The following is a 14,226-nucleotide window of genomic DNA, read 5'->3' on the forward strand; positions in this document are numbered from 1 at the left end:
TACAAAATGGCAACTGTCCTGCAGGGGACTGGTAGTAGAGATTTTAAACAAAAAGAAACCCCAAACGCTCCAATGAAGAGCAAGTTCAAAGTGTGCCAATTAAAGGACCAAAACATGTACTGCAGATTCACCAGGGAGCCCCCTCCAATTACGAATGCACGACACACGGCGGAGGAGCCAATTAGGGACGCTGAACAGAAAATATTGATGGCTTGAACAGTCTAGCTCGAAATGCTGTTGAACATACTGATTCATATGTCATTGACAGCCGCCTTCCTCAACAGTAGAGACGTGAACATCCCGTAAATGGGAGTCTAAATTCAGATGCAGCATAGCATTAAATTACTTGTGCATGCCACACTGGGATTTAAATCGCATAGATCTGGATACAGAAGGTCAGTTTATTAGTTTGCCAAATCAAAGTGCCAGCTGTTCAAACTGATTGCTTAATGTTCCTTAGGAATGCAGAGCCAGAGTAAAGACTATTCATCTCAATCAGGCTGTTGCGAGGGGGAAGGGGGGAAATTCTCAAAAAAACACAAACACCCCACATTTGTTTTAGTCATTCTAAGTTGAATGGGCTTGCCGTTCACCCCCAAACAGCTTGTAAATATAGATGGAAGGCAGAGGAGGAGAAAGCAAAAAGTCCAGATTGTGAGGAGCTGGGCAATGAACCCACTAACAGGGCTTTTGTGGGGCTCCTTCCCCTGCAGCTGTCATCTGGTAGGGTTGCTCAAGAACTTTGGCCAAAAACGTCTTTTTTGTTGTTGCTGTTGTTTAGTTGTTTAGTCATGTCCGACTCTTCATGACCCCATGGACCAGAGCACTCCAGGCACTCCTGTCTTCCACTGCCTCCGGCAGTTTGGTCAGACTCATGTTTGTAGCTTCGAGAACACTATCCAACCATCTCGTCCTCTGTCGTCCCCTTCTTCTTGTGCCCTCCATCTTTCCCAACATCAGGGTCTTTTCCAGGGAGTCTTCTCTTCTCCTGAGGTGGCCAAAGTATTGGAGCCTCAGCTTTAGGATCTGTCCTTCCAGTGAGCACTCAGGGCTGATTTCCTTCAGAATGGATAGATTTGATCTTCTTGCAGTCCATGGGACTCTCAAGAGTCTGCTCCGGCACCATAATTCAAAAGCATCAATTCTTCGTCATTTTTATTATGGCAACCCTATCATCTGGCCATCATATACTGTACCCAGTACCCTCGTCTCTGCTCACGGTATCGTTCACACTCTCGAACAGTAGTGAAGTTCTACTTCCTCCCCATAGTGTTACCTGTGTTTACCCCGTTTCAAATGCCATTTCCCACCTTTGCAAGCAACCTCACTGTGCCCATTCAGTTCTTGCACTGTAGGCCCCCCACTCTCCTGCATCTCAGGCTTCGACTGCAAAGCTTTCTGAGGTCGCAAAATTGTTCCCCTCCTGCTTCCTGATTTTCGCATTTTAGATCTCCCCTTAGCCCCATGTCAAAGTGCACGAGGGACAGTAGCAAACATTTTGCAGGCTGGTTCCTTTTACAAGAACAGAGTGGAGCACCCAGGGAAGCTGCTGAGGGTGAAACTTTGCCGCGCAAGATGAGAATCCACGTGTTCCTTCTTTTACCTTCTTTCCGATGTTTGCTCTTTAGGTAATGATTCTGACGTTGACCTTGACAGGAGGGAAGATGAGCGAGAAAGAACGCCAAAGAGGCAACGGCTTCAGAGAACCGAGAAGAGCCTTTCAGCGAAGGACACAGACCAGCTCTCGGGAGCTAAGAATCCTATTATAAGTGTAGTTCTGACAGCCCACGAAGCAATTCCAGGTAACTGTTAACTGTTCACTCCTAGAAACTTTTACTTCAGGAAGCCATTAAAATAAAATGAACAGCTCCAAACATTTGCAATCTGAAGCAGACCTCATCATTCTCTTTATCTCATCATAAAGATTCACCCCCCCCAAATGTAGCTCTTAAATTGTAGGCATCTGCATTGCTGCAATTGCAGTTCAGAATCATGAGAATCTCTAATTTCATTTCATTTTATTTTTCTTTTGGTTATCAAGATTGCAGAGGGGGACAAATATTGAAGACATGGCAGAGTAGGTGATTCACATCATGATTTCAATCAGCAAGGGGGAAAAACTGGTTTAAAATTATTGATTTCAATCAAGTTTCCTGTTGATACTTTATATGTTTCCTAAACAGTGGTGCAAATTTGACCATTTCCTTTGGCCCCTTGCCTTAAGGTATTAGGTTACATAAATATTTACAGTTTCTTTCTTTTTTTGCTTAAGGATATGTACTATTATTGCATGCTGCCATTTCTCTAAGGAGCTCCAGAGCTGTGTGTGGGTTTTTCACAATGTGTCTGCTTGCAAAAGTGCACACATACTTTTTGTTAACCATGTGTAGCAGCAGAACTCAGCAGTCTGCAAAGATTTTACAAGCTGACATCTCATTTCAATCCTGAATCAAGCACAGTCTTAAACTCTGAGTCTTCTACTTCTTTTGGGAAGAAAGGGAGAAAGGCCAGCACATCACCTGCTCTTTTCTCCTGCAATGCAAGACAACATTAGGCTTTTGAGATGTAGATAAACAAGTTCTTCCCTCCCCTTGTTTTGTGCAGCGGTGGATTTCAAGCTGTTGTTCTGATGTTAGATGTTCCAGAACAGTGGAAGCTGGAGATTTTTGCCATGCACAGATCATTGCCTCTCTCTTTCTTTCTCTCTCACCCACATTGATTTCTCTGATGCATCTATAGCAGTGGTTTTCAACCAGTGTGCTGTGGCACCCTGGGGTGCCTTGAATGATGGTCAGGGGTGCTGTGGGCAACACTGACCTCTGTCCCTCTTTCCTTCCCTCCCTTCCTCTGATGCCCTCTTGCACCTCTGCCTCCCAAAGAGATCTGTCCTGAGAGATCTGCATTGGCTCCCAGTACATTTTCGAGCACAGGGAATGGAAAGCTCAGAGAACAGCAGCGGCTGCCCAGAAAACTCCCAAGCAGAGGGGAGAAGAGAGGAACCCTCCACAAGGGAGGGTGTTTAAATGGGGTGAGGGGCTGCTGACTCTGCAGGCAAGGGGTGACATAACTGGGCTCCTGAGCCCCACAGGGGGGTTGCAGAAAGAAAGTAGTTGGTCAAGGGAGCTGGGGACCCAAAAAAGGTTGAAAATGTCTGATCTATGGAGATGTTTAGGGCACTGTAACCTTTTTCTTTCCACAAACCCATAAAGACATTACTTAAATAATGCAAAATTTCCCCAGAGAGTTTCACCAGACAGAAAAAGAGAGATTTATTTCATAAGGTTTGCAGCTGGCATATATAAGATAAACTCATGCATTTCCCCTGCCTGCTTTGACTACAGTAGATCATCTGAAATGCAGGTTCACATTATTTAAGCTGCAGGGATTTTGTTGTGCCTTAACACTCGGTGTCAACCTTTCATCTGAGCTGAATACACTTCACAATTGCCCCTTTCTTCTTCAGATGTTCTGTAATAAAATCCTGATAGAAGATGCCATGTAAGCTTTCGATCCTCCTGGAAGAACAGTGGGAGGAAAGACAGATCATTAGTAGTCTCTCTTTTCTGGGGTATTGAGAAGGGTGTCCTGAAATGCTTGCATAACTTTTATATTAGCTGCTCAATCTGCTCGTTTTTCAGTGACACGCAGTATCAGGTTGAGAGGCATTCTTCACCTTTTTGGCATGAGACTTGGGCCAAATTCTTTTCATCAGATCTGACTGATTGCAATTTTCTAGTCGGAAGAGGTCAGACGCAGAAACAGAGCAATCCAGTATTCCTATTATGCTGGACCAGGGATAGTTTGCTGCTACTCCAGCAGAGTGGCTGCAACATCCAACGTGTGCTCAGTCATGGAGCGAAGCAGAAAAAACTCACAAGTAGAAAGCATGAAAAACAGTGTAAAAATTACTGATGGATCCACAGCACCCCTGGAAATACTGTACAACTATTATGCGCCAAAGGGACGCGGGTGGCGCTGTGGGTAAAACCTCAGCGCCTAGGACTTGCCGATCGCATGGTCGGCGGTTCGAATCCCTGTGGCGGGGTGTGCTCCCGCCGTTCGGTCCCAGCACCTGCCAACCTAGCAGTTCGAAAGCACCTCCGGGTGCAAGTAGATATATAGGGACCGCTTACTAGCGGGAAGGTAAACGGCGTTCTGTGTGCTGCGCTGGCTCGCCAGATGCAGCTTGTCACGCTGGCCACGTGACCCGGAAGTGTCTGCGGACAGCACTGGCTCCCGGCCTATAGAGTGAGATGTGTGCACAACCCTAGAGTCTGGCAAGACTGGCCCGTACGGGCAGGGGTACCTTTACCTTTTTATTATGCGCCAAGCTGGGACCGTACTGGTCACGATGCCCAAATGCTGCATTTATACAGAGGGAGCCATAAAACCCACGCTGCAGACATCACAAGAGTAGGGAAATGCAGAGTTAGGGACTCTGCTCTTATCTGAGGCGAAACCTTGGCAGGAGGAAGAAAGGAATAAAGAAGCATTTTGCTTTTCCCAGCTGCTGCAGCAGTTTTAAGGACAAATATGAGCACAATAATTCCTTGCTAATATTTTCCTGCTTTTGAACATAGACCAGGTGATTATACATAATATTCAACAGGCAGTATTTCTGTTTGGTGTATGTTCTTAGTATTTATCCTAGTCTTCCCTAACCCAGTGCCCTCTGGGTGTCGCTGGACTACAACTCCCATCAATCCTGACCATCAGTCATACTGACTGGGGCGGTTAGGAGTTGAGGCCCAAATATCTGGAGTTGTGACCCAGAACATCTGGAGGGCACTAAACTGGGGAAGCCTGCCTTATTCTATTGTGAATGCGCACATGCGAGCGGACGCACTCACACTTAAAATCTCAGTGTGCAGGTGATCTTTTTTTTAAACTGAATTGTGTGTGTTTATTTTGCTTGTAGGAGCTACAATAATAGTTCCAGTCGAGGCTGCTGCTGCTCCTGAAACAGAACAGCCAGCAAACCCAGAGACAGCACCGCCAGACTCCTCTCAGCGAAGGGGCTACCAGGAATATGCCATTCAGCAAACCCCTTACGAGCAACCGATGAAATCAAGCAGGTAACTTCCATTTTCAAAACAAGTTCTGTTTCACTCCTTGCAGAAACACTGCATAACCTTAAAGCGACCGAAGGGAACCAACCAGCTGAAGCCAGGCTTCCAGAAAGATGATCCTGGAGGGTATAGAAATTTAATTAACACATAAATATTATCGATTTCATTACACAGTGTAAGTATGCTTTTTTAATAAATGCATCCAGTGGAATTTGCAGCTTGCCTCGTATTGGTCACGGGGTCCATGAGGCATAGTTTTTCAGGTGATTAGCATGACTTAAGATTGTATGAGGACAGTATCTGATGATGTAGCCCAACAGGTAGGGAACAAGGAAGAAATGGGAGGGAGGGAGGGAGCATGAGGCCAGAGGGGGAGTACAGGGCGCAAGTCAGTTGCAGGGTGCTTGGGCCAGATCCACCTGACTCAGGAAGGTTCATACGGGACTTCTGGCCAATCAGAATGGGGAGCCAATCAGTGGGGCAAAAGCATCCCCAGGTTCAGCCCCTTCCTCAGGTTTCTGTGTTGTCTATGTCAGTTATGAGAACCTAGATCCATCTGGTAGACCAGATCCCTATCTTCCCTACACCCACATACCCAAGTCTGCCAGTTGGGCTGGGCCACCAACCTGTCAATCACCTGATGTCATGATGACATCAAACGAGCCATTTTTGCCCATGCACTTTGAAATCAAACTGCAGGCAAAGGGACAGCGCTGTGCAGGTCCTGACAGCCAGCTGCTGGTTCTGTGCATGAGACTTCGCAGGTGCCACTGATCGGCAGACCTCTTGTCACTCCAGCTGTGTCTTTACCTGCCTCACACTTGACAAGACAGGTGGGCATGGCTTGGTCAGAACAGCCTCATTGGCCAAATGGAGAGACCTGGTGAGTCAAATTAGAGCTGGATATTCCCCACTTCTGGTCTATGAGTATCTCTTCCATGTCAGGTCCTTCTAAATCCCCATATTCTAAGATATAATTACAATAGAGTGCTTGATATTTATTGTATTTTTGCTCTTTCCCCCCTTTTTTCTCCTCTTTCTGGTATTTTTTCTTATCTCTCTTCCTTAGATTAGTTTGGTTTTTCTTGCATTTCATGCTGAAAACATTGAATAAAAATTGATTAATAAAATACAATAAATTCCCACAATCTAATCTGGCAGAGAGATTTGTTGAGAAATGTGCCCCCTCCTCTCCACTGGTGACATGGGGCTGTCTAGAACTGAGGACGCACTTTTAAGATACAGATTCTAGGGTTGTCAAGAGTTTGTTTAATACCCCCAAGTTAGAAAAGAAATAAACGTTGAGCTCAACCTGAAAGTGGCTGGCAGCCCTCTTGTTGGCTAGCTAGTTACTGAACAGGAGCAAAAAGCATTTCTACCAACTTATTTCTTGGAATTGGCAAAGTACCAGGGTGGGGGATCAAGTAAAACTGGGAGAATAGTTGTCTCCTCCCCTTTCTGACCAACAGGAAGCATAGAAGGGCAGAGATAGGAGAAACAGTCACCCACTCAGCCCCAACCAACCTGGTCTTGAAAGTTGGCCGACGTTTGCATGCCTACCTTAGCGGCGTAAGCGATTTGTGTCTCAATCCCGTTTCTCTTTAGGTTGGGCGCAACCCAGCTGAAGATCTTCACCTGCGAATACTGCAACAAGGTGTTCAAGTTCAAGCACTCCCTCCAGGCCCACCTGAGGATCCACACCAACGAGAAGCCTTACAAGTGCTCGTTCTGCAGCTACGCCAGCGCCATCAAGGCCAACCTGAACGTCCACCTGCGGAAGCACACGGGGGAGAAGTTCGGCTGCGACTACTGCCCGTTCACCTGCCTGAGCAAAGGCCACCTCAAGGTGCACGTGGAGAGGGTCCACAAGAAGATCAAGCAGCACTGCCGCTTCTGCAAGAAGAAGTACTCGGACGTCAAGAACCTGATCAAGCATATCAAGGAAGCGCACGACTTGCAAGACAAGAAAGTGAAGGACGTCTTTGACGAGCTCCGGCTGATGACCCGCGAAGGGAAGAGGCAGCTGCTGTACGACTGCCACATCTGCGAGCGCAAGTTCAAGAACGAGCTGGACCGCGACAGGCACATGGTGGTCCACGGGGACGAGAGGCCCTTCGCCTGCGAGCTGTGCGGCCACGGGGCCACCAAGTACCAAGCGCTCGAGCTTCACGTCCGAAAGCACCCGTTCGTCTACGTCTGCAGCGAGTGTTCGAAGAAGTTTGTCAGCTCCATCAGGCTCCGCTCGCACATCAAGGAAGCGCATCGGGACTTGCAGGAGGCTGCCGTTTTTAACAGCTCCATCAACCAGAGCTTTTGCCTTCTGGAACCAGGAGGGGACATTCAGCAAGAAGCCCTTGGGGAGGAGTTGTCGCAGACCGCGGCTGAGCTCTCGCTTTTAAACTCGAAGGAGCTGTGTATACCGAAGAAGTCGGGCGAGTCAAATGCGGTGGAGGGAAGCCAGGATGAGGACCCTGGTGGCAGTTTGGAAACTTTCCCTGCTCCTCCTGTAGAACCTGATAGCTCTCCAGTTGCAAGCGGAACAGATTCACAGTGCCAGCCTGCGGCAGAATTAGCCTCGCCAGATGCGCGCTCAATTAGCGCTTCCGATGACCTTCTACAGAAAAGTGCTCCTTCGGCTTTGGATGAAGCGAAGACCCTCCCTGGAAAGGATTTGTCTCCTGACCGTTCATTAAATTTGAAAGACGAAGTAATGCAGATTTCTGGAGATGGGAGCCCCAGTATAAACCAGAACGAGCAAGTTCTGCAGTGTGCTCCTGTCCCTGAAGAAAAGGGCCAGACCCTCTGTCTAGGCGCTCAGGAAGCTGACACGTCAGCTGCTGAAAAGGCAGACTCCCCCACGCCAATGTCCCACCCAGAATCCAACACCGCCATCAGCGAGAATTCAGATTCTTGCACATTGCCTTCAGAGAATCGGACCGGAGCTGCGGCCTTTATGCAGATTTTGGATAGTTTGCAAAAACGGCAGATGAACACCGCCTTGTGCGAGAAGATCAGGAAAGTCTATGGAGACTGGGAGTGCGAATACTGTGGTGAGGAGTATGCAGAGTCTGGGGGGTGGGGGAATAAAATATACAAGGGAATCCAGGCTTATGTACTTCCTGGCTTATGTAGTTTTGTGGAAAGCTTTGTTGGGGTTGTTGTTTTTTTACTTCCTGCCGAGAAAAACAAAACAAAAACCAAGTTCGCTTCTGTGTTAATAGAGCAATAGTTGTGTGCGGTCTGAAAATGGGGCAGACTGTTCTCTTCCAGCGAGAGGAGCTATGTGCCAGGAGTAAGAGGCAGGCAGCAGAACTAGTGAGAGCAGTGAAGCTAAAAAGAGGTTTGACAAGCTAGAAAAGAGGAGCTGGAACAGGTCAGAGCAGGAAGGATGAGGCAGGGCTATAAACTGCACACGTGAAAGGAGATTGCAGCATGGACAATCATTTTACAGAAAGGGATATATGCAGTGCAATGGGCAAGAACCAGTCATGGTGGAAAGGGGCAGAGCAAGATTAAGAGCCAGTAAAACTATCTGAGTTTGGGAGGATTCACTGAGCCCAACAGAGGAGCAGTGGATCTCAGGACCTCTCTCGTATTTATTTGCCCTATGCCAGTCCAGTGGCCTTTCCAGCTTAGACTAGCGGTAACTTATCAGGCAAAGAACGCCCTGATACTTGTGCGTTTTGATATGACATCTTGGGTGTCTTCTTGTGGCGAACAGTTTAGAAAGCTGCTTAGAAAGTTGAGCCCTCGGTGAGTCTTACTGTGTATTAAATTTATATACAGCTCTTCATCTGAAGATCTCAGGACAGTCCACAGCAGGAAAACAACCAAATAGAACTGCAAAGTACACAATGAAAGCAAGAACATAAGCAAGGCAAGCCAAATAACCCCCTTCCCACAATCTTGTGGGGTCAGGTTCACGTTCCTGGACCGTAGTAAGCCTCAAGAGTGTGTTATGCTCAGATCCTATGTGTGGGATTCCCATGGACATCTGGTAAGGCTCTGTGAAAACAAAGTGCTGGACTAGATGAGTCTTTGACCTGACCTTACTATGTTGAGACTTCACACATTCTCAGCACGTGTTCTTCCACTAAGCTGGGTCATTGTTATTATCCCTCCCACCCTGTGCTTCTTGTCATCATTTGCCTGTTCGTACATATCTACATAAAGGTAAAGGGAACCCTGACCATTAGGTCCAGTTGCCACCGACTCTGGGGTTGCGGCGCTCATCTCGCTTTATTGGCCGAGGGAGCCGGCGTACAGTTTCCAGGTCATGTGGCCAGCATGACTAAGCCGCTTCTGGCGAACCAGAGCAGCGCACAGAAATGCCGTTTACCTTACCGCCGGAGCACTACCTATTTATCTACTTGCACTTTGACATGCTTTCGAACTGCTAGGTTGGCAGGAGCTGGGACAGAGCAAAGGGGAGCTCACCCTGTCGCGGGGATTCCAACCACTGACCTTCTGATCGGCAAGTCCTAGGCTCTGTGGTTTAACCCACAGCGCCACCCGCGACCCACATATCTACATACTCCACCTTATCTGACAGAGGGTCTTCTCTTCCACCCCTTTTCCCAATTTCCGCAGCTGCAGGCTGCAGTTTGTCCTCAACTCTTCCACATCTTGTGACAAGCCCACTGTGCAGCTTTTGCACACTCGCTCTTGCCTTCGTTCCTGAGGCAGCCAGACCCTGTTCCAACGTCCCCTCCCACAGTCACTGCAGCAAATTTCAGTCTCCTCTTGTGCGCTTCCTTAGGCAGTACTCTAGGGTCGCCAGTTCTGCTAATAAAGTCTCCTGATTCAAATGCTTTCTGAAAATTGCGTTTCATAGGGACTGCATCCATTAAGAGCAATTCAATTAGTGAAATACCTTTCGGAAGGATTTTTCATCAGGGAAGCAATTGGCAAAGGATCACACGTTAACTGTGCCCCGTTGAGGTTGCTCTCTTTTAGGAAATAACAATTAAATGTGTGTCACGGGCAGCGTTCTGCCTACATTAACTGGATCAAAGGGAATTTTAGCATTTTTATTAAAAGGTGAAATCGTGGGCATGAAAGAGTATTGTTTACGCAGGTCCAATACAGGAAGTCCAGCTGTATCAATCACTTTCCCCCCCGCTTGTGTTAGATTCAGGCCCCTACCAAGTCAAGGAGATGGAGGCTAGATCCTGGAAGCAAGGGGAGGAAAGAGAGAATGCATTGAAAAAGCTTCCCTACTCCTTTATTATCTTTATTATAGGATTCAGGTCTTATAACATGCCCTGCTTTGGCCTGTTGCTATTCGGTTGTACAAGACATGTGTCTGATGTTACCGGGTCTTTTATTTGGCTAGAGCAGGGGTCGGCAAGGTTTATCTTGCCTGTGCCGGATCGGTCTCACGGAGATGAGCGTGCGCGCCTGTAATTTTTGGCGTCTGCACGTGTGCAGACGTGATTTCCAGTGCCGCGGAAGTGAGTCCCCGCGCTGCACCGGTTTAGCACAGCACACGAGTGGGCAGCGCAGTTTGGCAGCGACTTGTGGGCCAGTCAAACGACCTCTGCAGGCTGCTTCCAGCCCATGGACCTTAGTTTGCTGACCCCTGGGCTAGAGCTTGGTGGCCATGCATAGGCTACATCCCAGCTTGATGTTTCACTCACAATCCCTGGACAAGTGACATTGGCAAGTAGGAAGGGGCTATGCCAGCATGTATGAAAAGAGAAATTCTCTACCTGTGGAGTAAACTATAAGAGACACAGCTTAACACAGTGTCTTTATGTAATTTAATACAGATTCTGAAACCTTTATTGGCATATGTACAAGATTCCAGTAGTGTTCAATACAAAAAACAACACTCATTAAAAAAAAACCACCAAGCCCTGCATCTAACACTTAATTTAGTGTTGTACAGCATTCACAAATTCTTATTGCATGTTGCAAAAACCTAGCTACTATCTCTAGCCCATCCCCATCCTGGGTAAACATAAGGAAGGCTACCTTGTCTTTGTCTGAATTCCAGTCCCTACAAGCAACCAACTGATTAATAAACTTAGGTCGAATTGCCTGATACCAGGGGCAGTACAAAAGGACATGCCTGGCTGATAATCGAATACAGAGCCCTTCCGGATCAGGCCAAAGGCCCATCTGGTCCAGCATCCTGTTCTCACAGTGGCCAACGAGATGCCTCTGTAAATCCTTCAAACAGGACCTGAGCACAAGAACTTGCAGTTGCCAGCAGCTGGTACTCAGAAGCATATTGCCTCCTACAGTGGAGCTAGAACATAGCCATCTTGGCTAGCTGCCATCAAAAGACTTATCACCCATGAATTTTGTCCAATGCTCTTTTAAAGCCATCACAAGTTGACGGCCATCACTTTAGCAACAGAAAGTTGCACTAGGTCCGGGTTCTGGTTTCATCGTGGGCTCAAGTTCCTAACTAGCTTCTAAGTCGTTTATCATAAGCATAAACTACTATTTTACTTGATCCGAGCTAAGTAGAGGCAAAAATGATGGTGCATACTTTTCCCCGTGACATGGGCACTTCTTCAGCCATTAGATTCACGAATTAACTTCATGGCACACCCTGTTTCAAAGCCTTAGGATTTTGCAGCTGTTCGCATATGATATCCACCCTTCTCTGTTCTAAAAACCATCACTCCTACTCAAGATGGAGTCGGGATTTGAGCCTCTGCTTCTCCTAACTTCATCTAGCGTTTTGTTCATTACGCAAGGCTTGAATGGAACACTCTTGAATGCATCTAATTTACTCTCTTTCATGCTTTGAATTGTTCTTCCCAGGCAAGTTGTTTTGGTACCAGGTGCATTACGACATGCACGTCCGCACTCACACGCGAGAGCACCTCTACTACTGCTCTCAGTGCAGCTACTCATCCATCACCAAAAACTGCCTTAAACGACACGTCATCCAGAAGCACAGTAACATTTTGCTGAAATGTCCCACAGAAGACTGCGATTATTCCACCCCAGATAAATACAAACTCCAGGCCCATCTGAAAGTGCACACAGAGTTGGTAAGTCTGAATCTTGGGCAGTGCTGTTTTTGTTTTGTTTTTTTAAAGGGAGAGAGTTTCTGTACAGGGAGAGAGTTTCAATCCATGAAAATGACCCCATTGTTTCCCACTGTATGTTTTTTCTTTTTTCAGAACACAGGTACATTTCTGATGTTTCTCGGCTGCCTAGCTCTTTCCTGCTTATTACTGTACTTCCTTGTTTGTGAAACAAAGCATGTGTTTCTCTGTGGTTTGCACTGTCTATGCAAAGCCCCATTTTAGACACGAGAAAGTCTGAATTTTGACAGGGTTGTTGCATGCTAAAGAGGTAAAGAATGTCCTTAGAACGTGGCATTGTATGGGCACTGTTATGCATGTGCAACCCTTACATCACCAATTCCCCACCAAGGTATTTATGTACTCTGAGCAATTATGTAAGGGAAACATGTTTGCATTGGCTTGAAGTACAGTGGTACCTCAGGGACGCGGGTGGCGCTGTTGGTTAAACCACACAGCCTAGGACTTGCCAATCAGAAGGTCAGTGGTTCGAATCCCCGCGACGGGGTGAGCTCCCGTTGCTCGGTCCCTGCTCCTGCCAACCTAGCAGTTCGAAAGCACGAAGTGCAAGTAGATAAATAGGTACCGCTCCGGCGGGAAGGTAAATGGCGTTTCCGTGCACTGCTCTGGTTCGCCAGAAGTGGCTTAGTCATGCTGGCCACATGACCCGGAAGCTGTACACCGGCTCCCTCGGCCAATAAAGCGAGGTGAGCACCGCAACCCCAGAGTCGGTCACGACTGGACCAAATGGTCAGGGGTCCCTTTACCCTTTACCTTTTATGCAGAGCCTTAGAGACCTTAATATCAGCTAGAAGCATTGTCATCACTGCACACCATGGCACACTGCCTTTTCACTTTCAGATCCCTCCCTTTTGAGAGTCAAACTTATATTTTGGAGCTGGGGTGAACCCAGTTTGGGGTTTTTTATTCTGCTTTAACTGCAGGCTTTATGTTTGATGAGCTGAAACTCAAGGCCTTGGAATACAGGAGATTAGAAAGTCAACATTTAAGCCTCATCAACTAGGGCTCTCATGATTCCACCTTCTGAGCAGCTTTGGGAATTACAATTTCAGAAGAGCAAGGGGAAATTTTCTCAACATTCTTTCTTCTTTGCTTCCAGGCTGTGTTTGTGCATTTTTCTTAAAAGCACGAGTTAAACGTGATACACCTCATGTTTTCAGATCTCTTTTATGCTGACAGGAGGTGGGCTGTGGGCCAATATCTCCAACAGTTAGAATTTCTTATTAGGGGGGAAAAATAGGTGAAGAACAGAATAGTTCACCTCCTACTCTGACTAACTGCTGTGGTTTCAGAAGCCGCAGGATGGGTTTTCAGAAGGCAGCGAGGGACTCAAAGCCAAAGGAAGGGATCCGTCTATAAATACACACCGTCTCATTAGTATCATTTCACTTGAGCAAGAGGAAAAATTTCCCTTTAAATTTGTTTTTCAGAGAAAACCTGTGGTTGTTTTTAAGGTCATTTTTCTTGACCTCTATTTGCAACATTTGATTTCGCACAAGCTGCTAGGCCCCCCATGAGCGTTCGTGTGCATCAGAAAGTTACCCACAGCTTGTACGCGATTTAATAATCTAGCACATTGACTGAAAATAGCAGGGAAAATTTCTGCAACTGCCCCGAGGGAGAGGAGGGAGAGAAGGCAGCCACTAAACATCTGTTACTAGGAATGGAGGTTGCTGCCTTTTTCACACCAGGTTTCTCTTCTGCCTACCCTTAGGCCCTGCTGAAAAAGCAACAGTTGTGTTTATGGCAGGGTCCGTCACACATCATTTTGGCGCTGCCAAATCTAGTATCTCGTGACAGCAAGGAGATATGGTAACAGGCTTTGTCTTTAAGGCCACAGGTTCCCCCACCCTTTTCTTAAATGAGGACACATTTTTATGGTGTGAGTTTTTTTGTGACAAGTGCATTAGATGTAGCTGTTAAAGTAGTAGACCCTTGACTACAAATGCTTATAATTCCATCAGATTGTTAAAGGACTCCTTTGTCATTGTCACCACATTAGGCTAAGCACAGCTACTCTTCTAGGCAAGTTGTTCCTAGCCATTGTGTCAGCGGGTGCCCACCCCCCCACCCTGTAAGGAGGAAGGAAG

General features: G+C 47.0%; 1 protein-coding gene across 4 annotated transcripts in view; it reads left to right on the forward strand.

Annotated features, from left to right (window-relative positions):
• The window catches only part of ZFAT (zinc finger and AT-hook domain containing), a 77,454-nt gene that overhangs the window by 15,245 nt on the left and 47,983 nt on the right, over positions 1 to 14,226 (forward strand). For all 4 annotated transcript variants that reach the window (XR_014566774.1, XR_014566775.1, XM_083749009.1 and 1 more), the window contains exons 4-7: positions 1,629 to 1,802; positions 4,919 to 5,075; positions 6,675 to 8,119; positions 11,847 to 12,079. Coding sequence is in view for 2 of the 4 variants with exons in the window: in XM_083749009.1 (XP_083605135.1) it covers positions 1,629 to 1,802; positions 4,919 to 5,075; positions 6,675 to 8,119; positions 11,847 to 12,079 (2,009 nt within the window). In the remaining 2 variants the exon portion in view is untranslated. The remainder of the gene's footprint in view (positions 1 to 1,628; positions 1,803 to 4,918; positions 5,076 to 6,674; positions 8,120 to 11,846; positions 12,080 to 14,226) is intronic.

The sequence above is a fragment of the Podarcis gaigeae genome, assembly GCF_964106915.1.
Source record: "Podarcis gaigeae genome assembly, chromosome: 7".
NCBI lineage: Eukaryota > Metazoa > Chordata > Lepidosauria > Squamata > Lacertidae > Podarcis > Podarcis gaigeae.